Source organism: Vespa mandarinia, chromosome 9 (assembly GCF_050613455.1).
Source record: "Vespa mandarinia isolate Hongniang chromosome 9, ASM5061345v1, whole genome shotgun sequence".
Lineage (NCBI taxonomy): Eukaryota > Metazoa > Arthropoda > Insecta > Hymenoptera > Vespidae > Vespa > Vespa mandarinia.
In genome coordinates, this window is record NC_140818.1 from 8836963 (window position 1) to 8850000 (window position 13038).

At 49.5% G+C, this 13038-nt stretch overlaps 1 protein-coding gene across 1 annotated transcript in view; it reads left to right on the top strand.

Moving 5' to 3' along the window:
* The window catches only part of wg (Wnt family member 1 wingless), a 28374-nt gene that overhangs the window by 7642 nt on the left and 7694 nt on the right, over window positions 1-13038 (top strand). Inside the window, exon 1 of the mRNA XM_035862608.2 lies at window positions 11492-12392. Within this exon, the coding sequence (XP_035718501.1) occupies window positions 12292-12392 (101 nt within the window). The 5' untranslated portion in view covers window positions 11492-12291. Of the gene's footprint in view, window positions 12393-13038 lie in introns of the transcript that reaches the window.

Sequence of the window (13038 nt, forward strand, 5' to 3'; positions counted from 1 at the left end):
CGTCACGCCGCGTGTTACGTGATTCTTTTCGAGGATTTACGAGGTAAGATTATAAAGTTGTAAAAATGCGACGAAGGAGAGGAGAGGAGAGGAGAGGAGAGGAGAGGAGAGGAGAGAAATATTTCGACGGCGTGTATCGGTCGGCATTTCATCGAAGGGCTTTTCCTCGATAGCGACGCTAATGTCGGCACGAAAGGGCCAAGCACGCGTTTATAACCCTTCCGTTTGCTTAGGCAAATCGAAGAGATTTCGCGGCGAGAGCTGCTTCCCCTCCTCTCCCTCCCGTCGGCCCTGGCAATAAAAAACTATTACTGTGGTCATCAACCTTTTTAACGGCGAAAGCTACCATTAGTAGGAGGCACGCTAATCGCGAACGTTGTAACGTCAAAAATTATGGGCGCGCGAGGATGTACCGCGCCGTCGTAAAACCAAAGCACGATTTACATTTGTATACGACGTGTTTATTTCGTTGCTATCCCGTTCGTCCGCGCGCTCGACCAAACGATAGAGACGTAAGCCCTCGGAGGATAATAAATCTTCTCCTTTCTCCGTCTCATTCTCCTTTTCTTACCACCTCCTCGAGAGCATAGGTAAAACTAACGCCACTAGGTTCTTCGCGCGACTTGTAATCGCAAACGAAGTAGATCGAAATTATCGTTCTCTATGGAAAGGAAAACTAGCATGACCGAGTTGGGATCTTACGGTTATTAGAAGGAAGCTTCGAAAGATTGCGATCGATGATCGATGATCGGACAACTTTCTTTTTTTCCGTTTTTATACTAAGACTCGTCAAGCAATAATAGATCGATAGATAAATCTATATAGGTAGCTACTTATGGATGTATAGCGCGAGGCGAATGTAGGAGTCAGCGTGCGTCGAATCGCTCGAATCGATCTCACGCTCCCACAGTTTGTCGGTTCCGAATCACGGTGGGTGATTATGAAATTCTGTCACAACAGCTCGAGAGACTTAATTCGTCTCGATGGCTTCGTCCGATGGCTGCGCCTGGCTCCGAGCTCCGAACCGATCGGATCGGCCGATGCCTCGGGAGATTCTCACGCAAACGCAACTCCCCCCTCTCCTTTATTCCCCTTCTTCGCCGGCCCGGCTCGCCGACGATGAATTTACAAAGACGGACGCGTACATTCTATTAACAGCGACCAGCGCGACGACAAGGAGGAGGACGATCGAGGAGGAGGAGGAGGAGGAGAAGATGCGTGAGAAAAGTCGAGTCGATGACTATCGAGGAGGTATCGGTAGGAGAAGGAGGAGGTGGAGGAAAAGCCTGAGAGGGTTAAAGTCTTACTTAAAGGGCGCCTCCGCCCTTAGCAAGGATCTCGGTCCTTGGATGTCGTCGCAACAATGGGGCACTTAAACGCAGCGAAAGCTTAAGTCATCGTAACGGGCAATCACCGAGCGCTGCCTCCCAATTATCTCGGGGCAAAACAATTAAACGCGACGCGCGGATGCTTTCTCGGATACGTCTGACTTCTCCAGGAAGGACAAAGGGAACTGCATCTTCATCCAATTAGACGATAATGGAAGACGAACGCGCGTTTTGCCACGGGGCCCGCGAGCCAAAGCGTCTTCTTCTTCGATCTCCGAGAAGAATGCCACAGATGGATTCCGTTCTCTCTCTCTCTCCCCTTACCCTCTCCCTCTCTCTCTCTTTCTCTCTCTCTCTCTCTCTCTCTCTCTCTCGTCTTCTTTCGAAATTTCCTTCCGTATCCTCGGACTCGGCTCAAGGGTTCGCGCGACGCGCTCGAGTGGGCTTCAACGGAGCTTATGCCAGCCGGAGTTGTTTAAGCGCTTGTACAAATAGAATACAAAGCGGCGAACAAACAACGGCTAAAAGGTTTGAGTTGTAACGCGCTCGGACGCTCTTCGCGCTGGCAAACAGACCAATCGAGAGACCTCCTCTCGCTTTCCCTCTCTTAGCCTTACCTCTCGCGATCCATCTTCCTCGCCATTTTGGTATACCCTACGCCTACGGTCTACCATCTTTCTCTTCTTCTTCTTCTTCTTTTTCTTCTTTAGCAAAAATAAGCCTTTCGAAAATTGCACGAAGGATGCAGAAGCTTTTTTCTTTTTTTCTTTCCTTTTTTCTTTCTTTTTTTCTTTCTCTTTTTCTTTCTTTTTTTGAGTTTCCATCTCGATTTCTCCATCTCTCGAGGTCGATAGGAACGTCGGGTCGCATTAAGGCGAGATGATCGCTACCATCTTCGGCTCGACGCTCTTCGAGTTTATGCCAAGTCTATCTTTTTAGGTATGCGTCACGTCGGTGTACGATGGAAGAAGAAGTGGAAAGAGGGTCAGGCGACATTGGCCAAGTGGAAATAACGACTCTCTCTCTCTCTCTCTCTCTCTCTCTCTCTCTCTCTCTCTCTCTCTCTCTCTCTCTCGAGACGTAGGAGACAGGTAGGCAGATAGGAAGGATCGCGCAACGGTACGATCACTAAATTAAGCCGGATTAGGCTAATCTGGACCCGCGGATCGTTAATTAATGTGGCTATTAGTCAGCGACGTTGACTATTAATTCGAACCGATAGCAATGCCCCGACGATACGTTATGGCAATATCGTGTATTTGTCACTATCGCTCGGCTCACAAATTGGTTACAGCGCACCTGGAATGCCGTGCGTCCTCCCGTAGGGATTCGAGTCTCTGCTCCCGCTCTCCTCTGTCTAGTCGTTTCCATCTCCTCCGGTCGTTCGCGTAGACGATCGCGAGAAGGCGTCGATCTTTATCGTCCCTCATCAACGTCGATCCGCTAGGTCAATTTATTATCGTGTCCTAGGACCACACTCCGCCACGCTCGATGGTATAAATCGTGAAAAGAACGAGCAAAAAGATCGCCACCGATCGTCAACGGTATAAGAAAAGTTTCCTGAAAGAAAACATTCCGAATTGGTTATCCTTGGTGATTTTCCATCGAGAGCTGTCTCTCTCTCTCTCTCTCTCTCTCTCTCATGAATTTGTCATAGCCAGCTGACCGAGCAGAAGGAGGAGAGAGAGAGAAAGAGTAGAAAGAAGACGTAAGTAGGTATACACCTTCTTCTTCTTCTTATCCCTCTGGCTATACTCGCCACGAAACCCGGATGCACGCCGTTTAGGATCTCTTTTTCTTTTTATCCCCTTTCTTCGAACCAAAGACACACCCCCTCCCTCTGTCCCTCTCCCACGAAGGTTTTACCTGGCTCTCAATGCCCGTATAAAGTTGTCTTCGATCTTCTGTGTGTGTGTGTGTGTGTGTGTGTGTGTGGAGCCAGCGTTCTATGCGACACCGATCTCTCTTACCGATTCTCGTTCGTGAGAATCCAAGCGTTCGCGAATGTTCGAACGAACTCGAAACGAACGAATTTCATTCGAATCGTTTGCACGGCAAACGACGTTGCCCGTGATCATTAACGATTCTTTACGCTTCTCCGAGAAGTGGAAAACCGCCTGCGGAGTACACGAGCAACAGAGAAAGAGAGAGAGAGAGAGAGAGGGAGAGAGGAAGAGGAAGCGAAAGAACGAAATGTTGGCTTCGCGGCCAAAATCATCCGAGAGGATGGCTAATTATCCTCTCGAAGAAAGAACGAAGCGGTATGGCGTTTGGCGCTTTACCTGGCACGACGCGTAATCGATTCGCCGCGGATGGCTAGACGGCTGGACGCTCTTCGACCGTGCCCCTCTCATAAGACGAGGTGATTTTACCGAACAAACAAGCTCGAAAAAGTACGATTCTCGTGCGAATCGGAAGTCGAGAGAGAGAGAGAGAGAGAGAGAGAGAGAGACAGAGAGAGAGAGAGAGAGAGAGAGAAAGAGAAATAGAGTGAGAAGGAGAAAGAAAAGCAAAGGCGATTTATAATGTTTTCGACACAGTCACGCTCGGAGAGTAAGTCGATCGACAGGTGTATTCATCGTAGCAGTTCTTTGTCGAAAAGAGAAGAGATTTATGCCGTTTCGCTGGACGTTGGACGAATCGAGGAAACGAGGAAGACGCTATTCCCTTTCTCTCGCGGGTGGTCGAAAAGGCCGAAGACCGCAGAGCGAGCGAGCGAGCGAGCGAGAAAGAGAGAAAGAGGCGGACCGGTGAGCATAATCGGTACCGGAGTTACACCTATTTGTTCTTTCAATTCCACGTAGGTTAGGCATTTATGATTTTCCACGGTCTATAACTGGTACTGCTCCTCTCGCGGGTGGCCAAACCAGAGCAGATGCTCTGGGGTTCGCCATTATCTATCTTCTCGTCGTAGATGCTAGAATGGCAGGAGTTAGAACGAATTAGAATTGAATCGACTCGTCCAACGAATTCCGTATCGATCGAGTACCAGGAACAAGAATGTGGTTAGACGATTTGCGCAAATTATCTATCTTTCTATCTATCTATCTATCTATCTATCGAGAGAGAGAGAGAAAACAACGTTTACACGAAGCGACACGGGAAACGAGCGAAAAGCGCTTGCGAAAAAGGTGACACAGCACTCGTCTTAAACGTCTATTCCGAGAAGATCCACGACGACGATCTATACGATCTTATCTCTTAATCGATCATCCGATAGAGGAATCTTTCTCCTTCGCTTCGACTTCCTTAGGTAGTATGTAGTAGGTTTCTACCAGCGGAATGGCCGGCATACCTACGTAGTATCTTTTTTTTTCCCATCCTTTCGATCTTCATCCCTCTTGCTTCCCCTTCGTAAGAAATTTTTCGCGGTGGACGATTTCTTAGGACGCCTCAAGAATTTTCCCAAGTTAATCTCGCATTAAATCTATCGCACTATCCAACGATCCGAGATAATAAGATCGTAATTGCAGCAACGATTCGTTTACCTCCTTGTTCCGGCTTTCCTCTTTGCCTCGCTAGAAGAGAGTGAAATCGCAAAGACGTAACTTGTCTTTTCTTCTCTCTCTCTCTCTCTCTCTCTCTCTCTCTCTCTCACTCTTCCTCTCTCTTTCTTTTCTTCCGTCCATCGACTCCGTTCAAGAGCCTGCCCAAGTTTCTCTCCAAGCTGACGCAAACTCTCGCACGCGAGAGCGAGAGAAAGCAATCGTGAGAGAGAACGAGAGAGAGAGAAATTCCACTGCCAGCTGCGAGGAACCGGATCCTGACGGTTAATTAGTAGCTTCGATCATTCGACGATGAATCAGACTATGAGAACCATCGAGCTCTTTCTATGGGTGGCGCATCACGAGCCAAAGAAAGAAATAAAGAAAGAGAAACTAATAGCTTAAAATGCTGTACGCGTCGTGGTCGGAGGCACGATCGGAAAAGACGCTTCTCTAAAATACTATCCCGAGGACGAAGCTACTTAGTCATCGATTCCATCGCGAGCATTTGCTACGTCATAATTCGTCGAACAGCTTCGAAGAAATCCTACAAACGTAAGCAACTACGTTTGGCTTCCTCTCAACGTATTTAAATAAACGTATAAAACGACAAAAGTCTTCGATCGTTCGAGAAAACGAGAATAAATAAGTTTAACGTTGAGAATTTTTAATGATAGTACTCGAAAAAGTGATTCGTAGGAGGTATCGACCACAGTGATTATTTTTCATATTGATGATATAAAGAGAGAGAGAGAGAGAGAGAGAGAGAGAGAGCGCATCCCGTCGAGCGCTAATGGATCGATCTTGGGTGGTTCCAAATCCACGCGATCGCGAGATCGAAAGATCGAGAGATCGAAGGAGGAAAAGCGCGCTCTTCTCTCGACTTTTACTCGTTTTGTTTTTTGTTTTCTTTTGCTTCGTTTTTTTTTCCCCCTCTTTAAACGAACAAATATCGCGGAGAAAGAGGACGAAGGCAAATCCCGAATGGGTTTCCCCCCACCGAGTCGTCTTCGCGTGTCAACGTGGGCGGCACTGTCGTCGAGTACTTCGTAAAACGAGACTTGGCGTACAGACGAAACTGGGCCCGCAAGGGCCCTCACGTCAATTTGCCTCGCGTGTCGCGTGATTAACGCAACCTTATTAAAAGGCACGTTCGTTGGTTGGTTCGTTGGTTGGTTGGTTCGTTCGGCCGCGACGAAACGTACGGCCGCCCATTAACCTTAGCGAAATCGTGGTGGCTAATTAATCGGAGCAATTAAGAGGAGAAGAAGAGGAGGGGGCCCACGGATCCCCGCGTGGATCGCCGAGCCGCGACGCGATGATCTACGTTCGGTGCGTCCGGGCCGATTTATTAATGCGAGCCAAGGGCGAGCCTTTCCACGCTACGGGGTGGTCCAAAACCGCGAATCGAATACTCTCGCCGAGTAGGCGAGACCTGCTGGGATAAAGGGAAAAGGAGGGAGGACGATAAAGACGATCGGGCTGGCTCGTCACGTATCGGACGAGGCACGCGACGAAGCCTGCTTGCGTACAGCTTGGATCGATCAATGATCGAAGGAATGTCAAAAATACGAGCTATTCCGGTCGCGCTGGCCCACCCGGAGAATCGTAAATGCCCGTATAAAAATAGTACTCCAAGGGGGTGGGTGCATCTGGTCTCGATGCGACGCGAAGCGCAGCTATCGGGGCACGCGCGCGCGCGCGCGCGCGCGAGAGAGAGAGAGAGAGAGAGAGAGCCATCTCACTTGCTCTCTCTTGGTCTCGCTCTTTGTCCTCCCTTTCGAGCCGCCCCCCTTCCCTTTGGCCACGCGACCTTTTTTTCTCGCAAAGAATCGGTAGGCCCGCGGCGTTCGACGATACGTCATTTCTTGGCAGATCGGCCGATCCATCGATCGGTCCATCGATCGAGCACGTATTAACGCGTCGCGTCACGCCGAGAATGCGCCTCGATGCGTCTCTATTTCTTTTCTCCGGACCTTTTAGCCGGCCCTTCCGGACCTTTTATCCTTTCCACCCACCACCATCACCGCCATCAACGGTACATAAGACGACGAAAAGAGCCGCGGCGATCGATGTCCACGCACGAGGAAGATTTATCGACCGGTTTCGCGAGTCCGTCTCTCTTTTATTCCCTACTCATATCTCGGCGAGGGGACGACCGTCGGGGAACACGGACTCGCGCTCTCAGAGTCGCGAGATCGAACGGAGGAGAAATGTTCGCGCATAGAATTTACGATTAGGTTGGACCCAAGTGGGCGGTCCGGGATAATTAATGAACGATTCGAGCGCGAGAGAGGCAGAACGGCAAAGAAAGTCATCTTCCGAAACAGGTGGTTCGCAAAGTTCGACGTTTAATCCCGGTGGAAGGAAGGATGGGACGATTTTTTCGAAAGAAAGGACCAATTTCGTAAAGTCACCGTACCTACGCTCGACTATATCGTACTCGAGCAGAGCCCGCGGGACGAATGGGATTAATTAATATTAGTAACACTGGGGGAGGCCGTAATTAATTACCGGAGCGACGTTGGCCATTCGTCTTAATACGTGCGCGCTATGCGCCCCGTGGCATTCGCTCGTTTGTTCCCGGTTGAGCCAGATAATGATCGCGACCTAATGAAAACATTATGTTCCTCGAGGCTCCTCTCTCCGACTCCGGCTCGCTTCTCTCTCTCTCTCTCTCTCTCTCTCTCTCTCTCTCTCTCTCTTTCTGTCTTCCCAGGCCGCTCGCACGCGCGTTATTCCTCGTACAGCGCTGCGCCATTATCCTTTCGGCGATCTCAGCTGGAAGAAGGGACGAACGCGCGAGAAACGAACGACTCGTCCCTCCCGAATTTTTATTAGTTACTTTTTATTATCATTATTACGATATCGTTTCCGTCGATATCGCATACGACGGCTATTCGACGAAATTATTTATAACGTGCCTACCGTACCGAGCTACGTTCGAAACAAATTCATTAATACGTTAGTACGCGACAATCCCCTTTCTTTCTTCTTTGGTTCAAAAACCAAAGACGTAGAACGATGTTACTACTTATCTTAACCTCTTGTCCCTTCTTTTTTCTTCTAAAGGGTAGTACTACTATTAGGTACGTCCAAGATGAGCCGATGGTAATGCACATTGATCGCCTTCGTGCCGGCATTATGCTTACCGTTTGTACGGCAATAAATACATAAATGTTTGTCCATAACAGAGAGGATAATTTGCTTTGGAGAGACCCTATGGGATATGGGGCCAGGTATAAGTTCCTTTTTCTCTGGATAATCCGTCGTTTATTCTTTTCTCCGTTTTGCTATCTCTTGTCAAACGTATCCCGTTGTATCACGCTTAAGTATCGCGTCAGAACGCAACCCCCCCAATGAAACGAGAAAGTTTGTGAAAGACATTGACGATCGTCGTTCGAAAAAAAAGAAAGAAGATCCTCTCTTAACCGCAACGAAAGAAAACTGAAGAAGCATCTCTATGTTCTACCGTTTTGGGCGCCAGCACGCTCACTCACGGAACGATAATTGGCTCTCTAGGCGGCACCTTTGATGTCGTCCGACTCGTTCGCGCCCCTGCCAGAAATCCTTCGTAGGTGTTCCTACGACTCCGTAGATCGCGCGACGTCCAAACGATTCCCGCTTCGTCGGAAGCAACGTCGGAATTCGAAGATGACGCGCGCGCGCGCGCGCGCCCAGTCCTTCCTCCTAATAACGGCCAACCCTTTATTCGTCTTTCACGCTTTGTTCCTTTGCTTAAGGAGCAAGACGAGAGTTAAACTATATTAGACTAATCCCATAGGATCCATCCTACGGGAATCCTCTCCCGCTGTTACCCGCTCGACTCGACGGTACTCGAGAACGCACCTGCTCTTGGTGCCTTGCTTCCTTATCCTCTCTCTCTCTCTCTCTCTCTCTCTCTCTCTCTCTCTTTCGCCTCTGTTCTCCTGAATAGCCAATTAGAAAGGAGATTCGTGTCCGTGGAAGCGTTCTAATGTCCGCGCTTCTTCGCGGAGGCGTCCTAGAAAGGAAGAGAGAGGGAGAAATGGCTGGAGGAGGCGAGGCGAGGTAGCTCGTAAATCTAAAAGCCGCGCTCAGGAACCGAGGGGGCTGTGAATAGGTGTAAATGAAGTTGCGGCCTGCGGGCCACCGCAAACTCGACTGGACCACCCCGTACCTATATTTTGTCGTCCTATGCGTGGCGCTCGGCCGCACCAAATAAATAGTCACGAGCGCCTACGGTGGCCTCCGCTAATACTATTCCCTCAACTAGTCGCTGTCCTCCTCCGCGACTTACCGCCAACGACGTTATCATGCATGCGACCGACCACCTTGCACCCCGGTCTTCTTTTTCTTTCTTTCTTTCTTTCTTTCTTTCTTTCTATCCTCTTCTTCCTCTTTCACTTTATCTCCTTTGCTTTTTCTTTCCTTTTTTTTTCCTTTCCCAAAGCGCTCGCTTCGACCCTCGATAAAACTATTTTCGAAAATACGACCCAAACTAGATAGCAAATTGCCAAGACCACTCTTCTCTTTCGCCCAGTGTACGATCCAGATGTAAACGGAGGAATATCTGGATGATTTACTAGTCGGTCATCTGCGAGGCCATCGACGTTAAAAGCCAGATGCACCGAAACGTGCCGACTTTATTTTTACCAACGGTAGAAGCAGCAAACGCCTCTTACGCATCCGTTTAAATAGGTGGATATATTCCCTTATGACTTTGTGTCGATCGAACGAAATCAAATCTACTCGTGGAAAAGCGAAAGTAGAATCGATTAGTAAATCGATTCGCGTAAACGATGCCTCACGGCTGTACGCACACCTGCGAGAACACGCTCGCGCGAGCCGTCGCAATTAAGTAGATAATTATCATAAGAGTACCGAGCGAGAGAGACCGGGAAGGTAATATCGTTCGTATAGCGGCTCCTACAGACGCGTCCTCGCCCTCGGCGACCATCGTTCCTACGATGTAACAGGCGTAGCTTACATATACGGCTTACGCGACTATTCGATTATCGCGAAATGTTATACGTGCACCACGAGCCACAAGTACTTTGGTTACATGGGTCTATATCTTACGTAAAACGTTAGTCGATCCATCCTCTGCTCTCGAATCTTTCTTAATCTCTTTTTCCGTCGACTACAAGATCGTCGTATTTATTTTTGTATATATATCGAGCCGCCTTCTCTCTACGTAAAAAAGCGAATATATTCCAGAAAGGTAAGTAAAAGTAAAGGCAGGGCGAAAAGCGATACGAGTAAACAATCCTTCCTTTCATTCGCTCGCTATACGATCGCTTTAATCAGCTGGTGAGGCTGGTCCTATGGTTTTATGAAGGAACGAATAAATCACGAATAACCCAGGACGCCTAGGTATCTCTCTCTAGGTTTCGACGAGAGATTCTAAGGTATGCGATTGAAGGGGAGTTTGCGACAGAGAAAAGAGAGACCAATAGAAGGAAAAAAAGACTGACTCGCTGGACGGTCAGTTCGTCGTCCGAGGAAGACGTTTCTTGTACCGTTCTCTCGACGGCAAAAGCGAACGGGGAGCGCACCTTCGTGGACGGGCATTCCAAATGTAATTGCCTTGGATTTTGCTTGCCGACGATAAACTGTTCGCCTCCGAGGATCGGGGACGTCGGAGTTTAAACGAGTAGATGCGCCGTTGTAAAAACGTAATTGGAGTCATTGCGCGAAATTAGTTGCGAGCTCGCGCCAGAGAAACACGCAGAAGGATGTGAGCGAGCATGCCTCTTACCCTACCCTACCGTACGAATGTCCTGCTGGCAAAATTTTGGCTTTGTTTACCTCCTTCTCCCGACAAATACTACTTAATATCTATCGGAGAGGTGCCGCTGTATAAAAAAGACGGAAGAAAAAAAAATATAGAAAAAATATGCGAGAGAGAAAGAGAGGCACGCGTGCACCAGCGGCGATTGAGCGCCAGCAAAGAAATAAAAGTGGGAAAGAGCGACGGTGGGCACGAGTTCCTTGCTTGCTTTGCCAAAGGGGTGGGGGTAAAAGGAGAGGGGCGTGGCCTCGTGGCGGGGACCGACCCGCCTACCACCGGCGCTTCCCCCGGCGACCACGTGCTCGAGCGTTTGCTCCACCGATCCAAAGAGTTCCTTCTTCTCGGCGCAGCGACGATGCTCCCCGAGTTTCGAAGCATATCGCGACGTTTCGTCGCGACGAAACTTCGAAATTGGTGTCGACGAAAGGGATGTTCCCTGTCTCACGCTAGCTACAACGAATGACAAAGGAATGCAAAATTGTGTAGGAGCGAGAGGACGAGATGATCGAGGTTCGCGTCGTTCGTTCAGTCGTACCTTTGCTTTTCTCAAACTAGATATGTTGGTCGAAGGAATAGAGGGGGCGCGAAGGCTGCTCCTTCGAGAGGGAGGAGAACGGTAGCGAGAGAAAGAGAGCGAGAGAGGCGGGCCGAGATTCGATCGGTCTGGGGGGGGTCTCGAGGGCCTCACCGATTCGATGGAAGGGGAGAAGTTTCTCTCTCTCTCTCTCTCTCTCTTTCTCTCTCTCTCTCTCTCTCTCTCTCTCTCTCTCTCTCTCTCTATCTCTATCTTTCGCTCTCTCTCTGTCTTCGCGAGGACGAAGAGGAAGCTACGGAGGTGGGAGGTGAGAAGGAGGAGGAGAGATCGGCTCCTCCACGGAGGAGCGCGTGCAGTCGGCTAGCCGAGGCCTATACTTGTCCGTCGAAGGGAATTGGTCTTGCAGCGATTCTTCAAAGTATCTCTCGAATAAACCGCGCGCGAGAAGATAAGGGCGTCGGATAGAGGCGCGATTCGAGACGCAAGAAATTGAGCGCGTTTACGCGCCACCCTTCAGAACATAGAGAGAGAGAGAGAGAGAGAGAGAGAGAGAGAGAGAGGGAGAGAGAGAGAGAGAGCAAGGTCGCGAGGACGACGAGGTGCGAGATAGAGAATAGAGGGTGCCAGGTAGAATTCTCGCCTCCCCCACCATCGACTCGAATCTTCCGAAGCATCGGCGTGCCGCACGACGACACCCACCCCTCGAAGGAAGGGCCCGGAGGGTGAGTTTCCCTGCCCCGAGCCGACCGATCCTCGGACCCTTCCGCAGTCGGTCACGCTGGACTCTACCGAGCGCATTACGAGTCTTGCCTCTCTCTTCTCGACGTCGACGACGACGACGACGACAACGACGACGTCGACGACGACGACGACGACGAAGGGCGACGACGACGACGACGACGACGACGACGACGACGACGACGACGACGACGAAGACGACAAAAAAAGAGAACAAGAGGAAGAAGGAAAGAGAGAGAATGCGCTCGAGCTGACGAGCGTTCGCTCGTGTGCGCATTCTTACGAAGGACGGTGTGATGTTGGACGGACGGTGAACAACGAGTTTGGTGCACGGTGTCCTATCAAGCTATTACGGATATCTCTAGCACTCTTCGAGCTACTCCAAGAGCCACGATAGCCGACATTACGGCAAATAGAGATCGTTGGCCCACCATGAGACTCTGGCTTCTTTTCGGTGTCCTCGGCTTTGCGACCAACGTGGCGCTCGCCGAGATTACGAGAAACAAGAATCGCGGAAGGGGTTCTATGTGGTGGTGAGTCATTTTCGGTCCGCTAATCAGGACGATACATTATTCTCCGTCTTTTTTCTCTTCCTTAGAAATTCTTCTTAGCTCGGTTTAGGCACGTTAACGGTAAACCAAAGTGGCCGCGCGTTACGTGTGTCCTACCGAATAAACTCGAATTTCTCGTTCGTTTTAATGCAGGTCAGTGACGAACTCGAACATCGTATACATCGTTGGTGGTCGTGCGAAATTAAGATCCGTCGCTAAAGAGCTGACGTGAATAACTATCAAGATTTTTTTTATCGATATCGATCTTATTAAAACGAGTTATTCCAGTTAATCCTATTTAACGCGATCGCGCGTCTTAACCGGCTTTTCGAATCTTTATTCGATATAAATTTCCTAGTCTCGATTTATCTTTCCACGCCGCGAACCTGTAGCGTTAAGTAAAGTCGATTTATCGTTCGAGCCACTTAGATAGCCACTTAGGAGCATCGAGAAGCAGGTTTCGATGTGTAACAGGTAACGTACACCTTACCTGTTGGGAAAGACAGACAGACAGACAGAGAGGGAGAGAGAGAGAGAGAGAGAGAGAGAGAGAGAGAGAGAGAGAGAGAGAAGGAAAGACAGTAAAAGTCGGTCGATTTTAACTCGAGCGATGATTTTTGGAACGAAC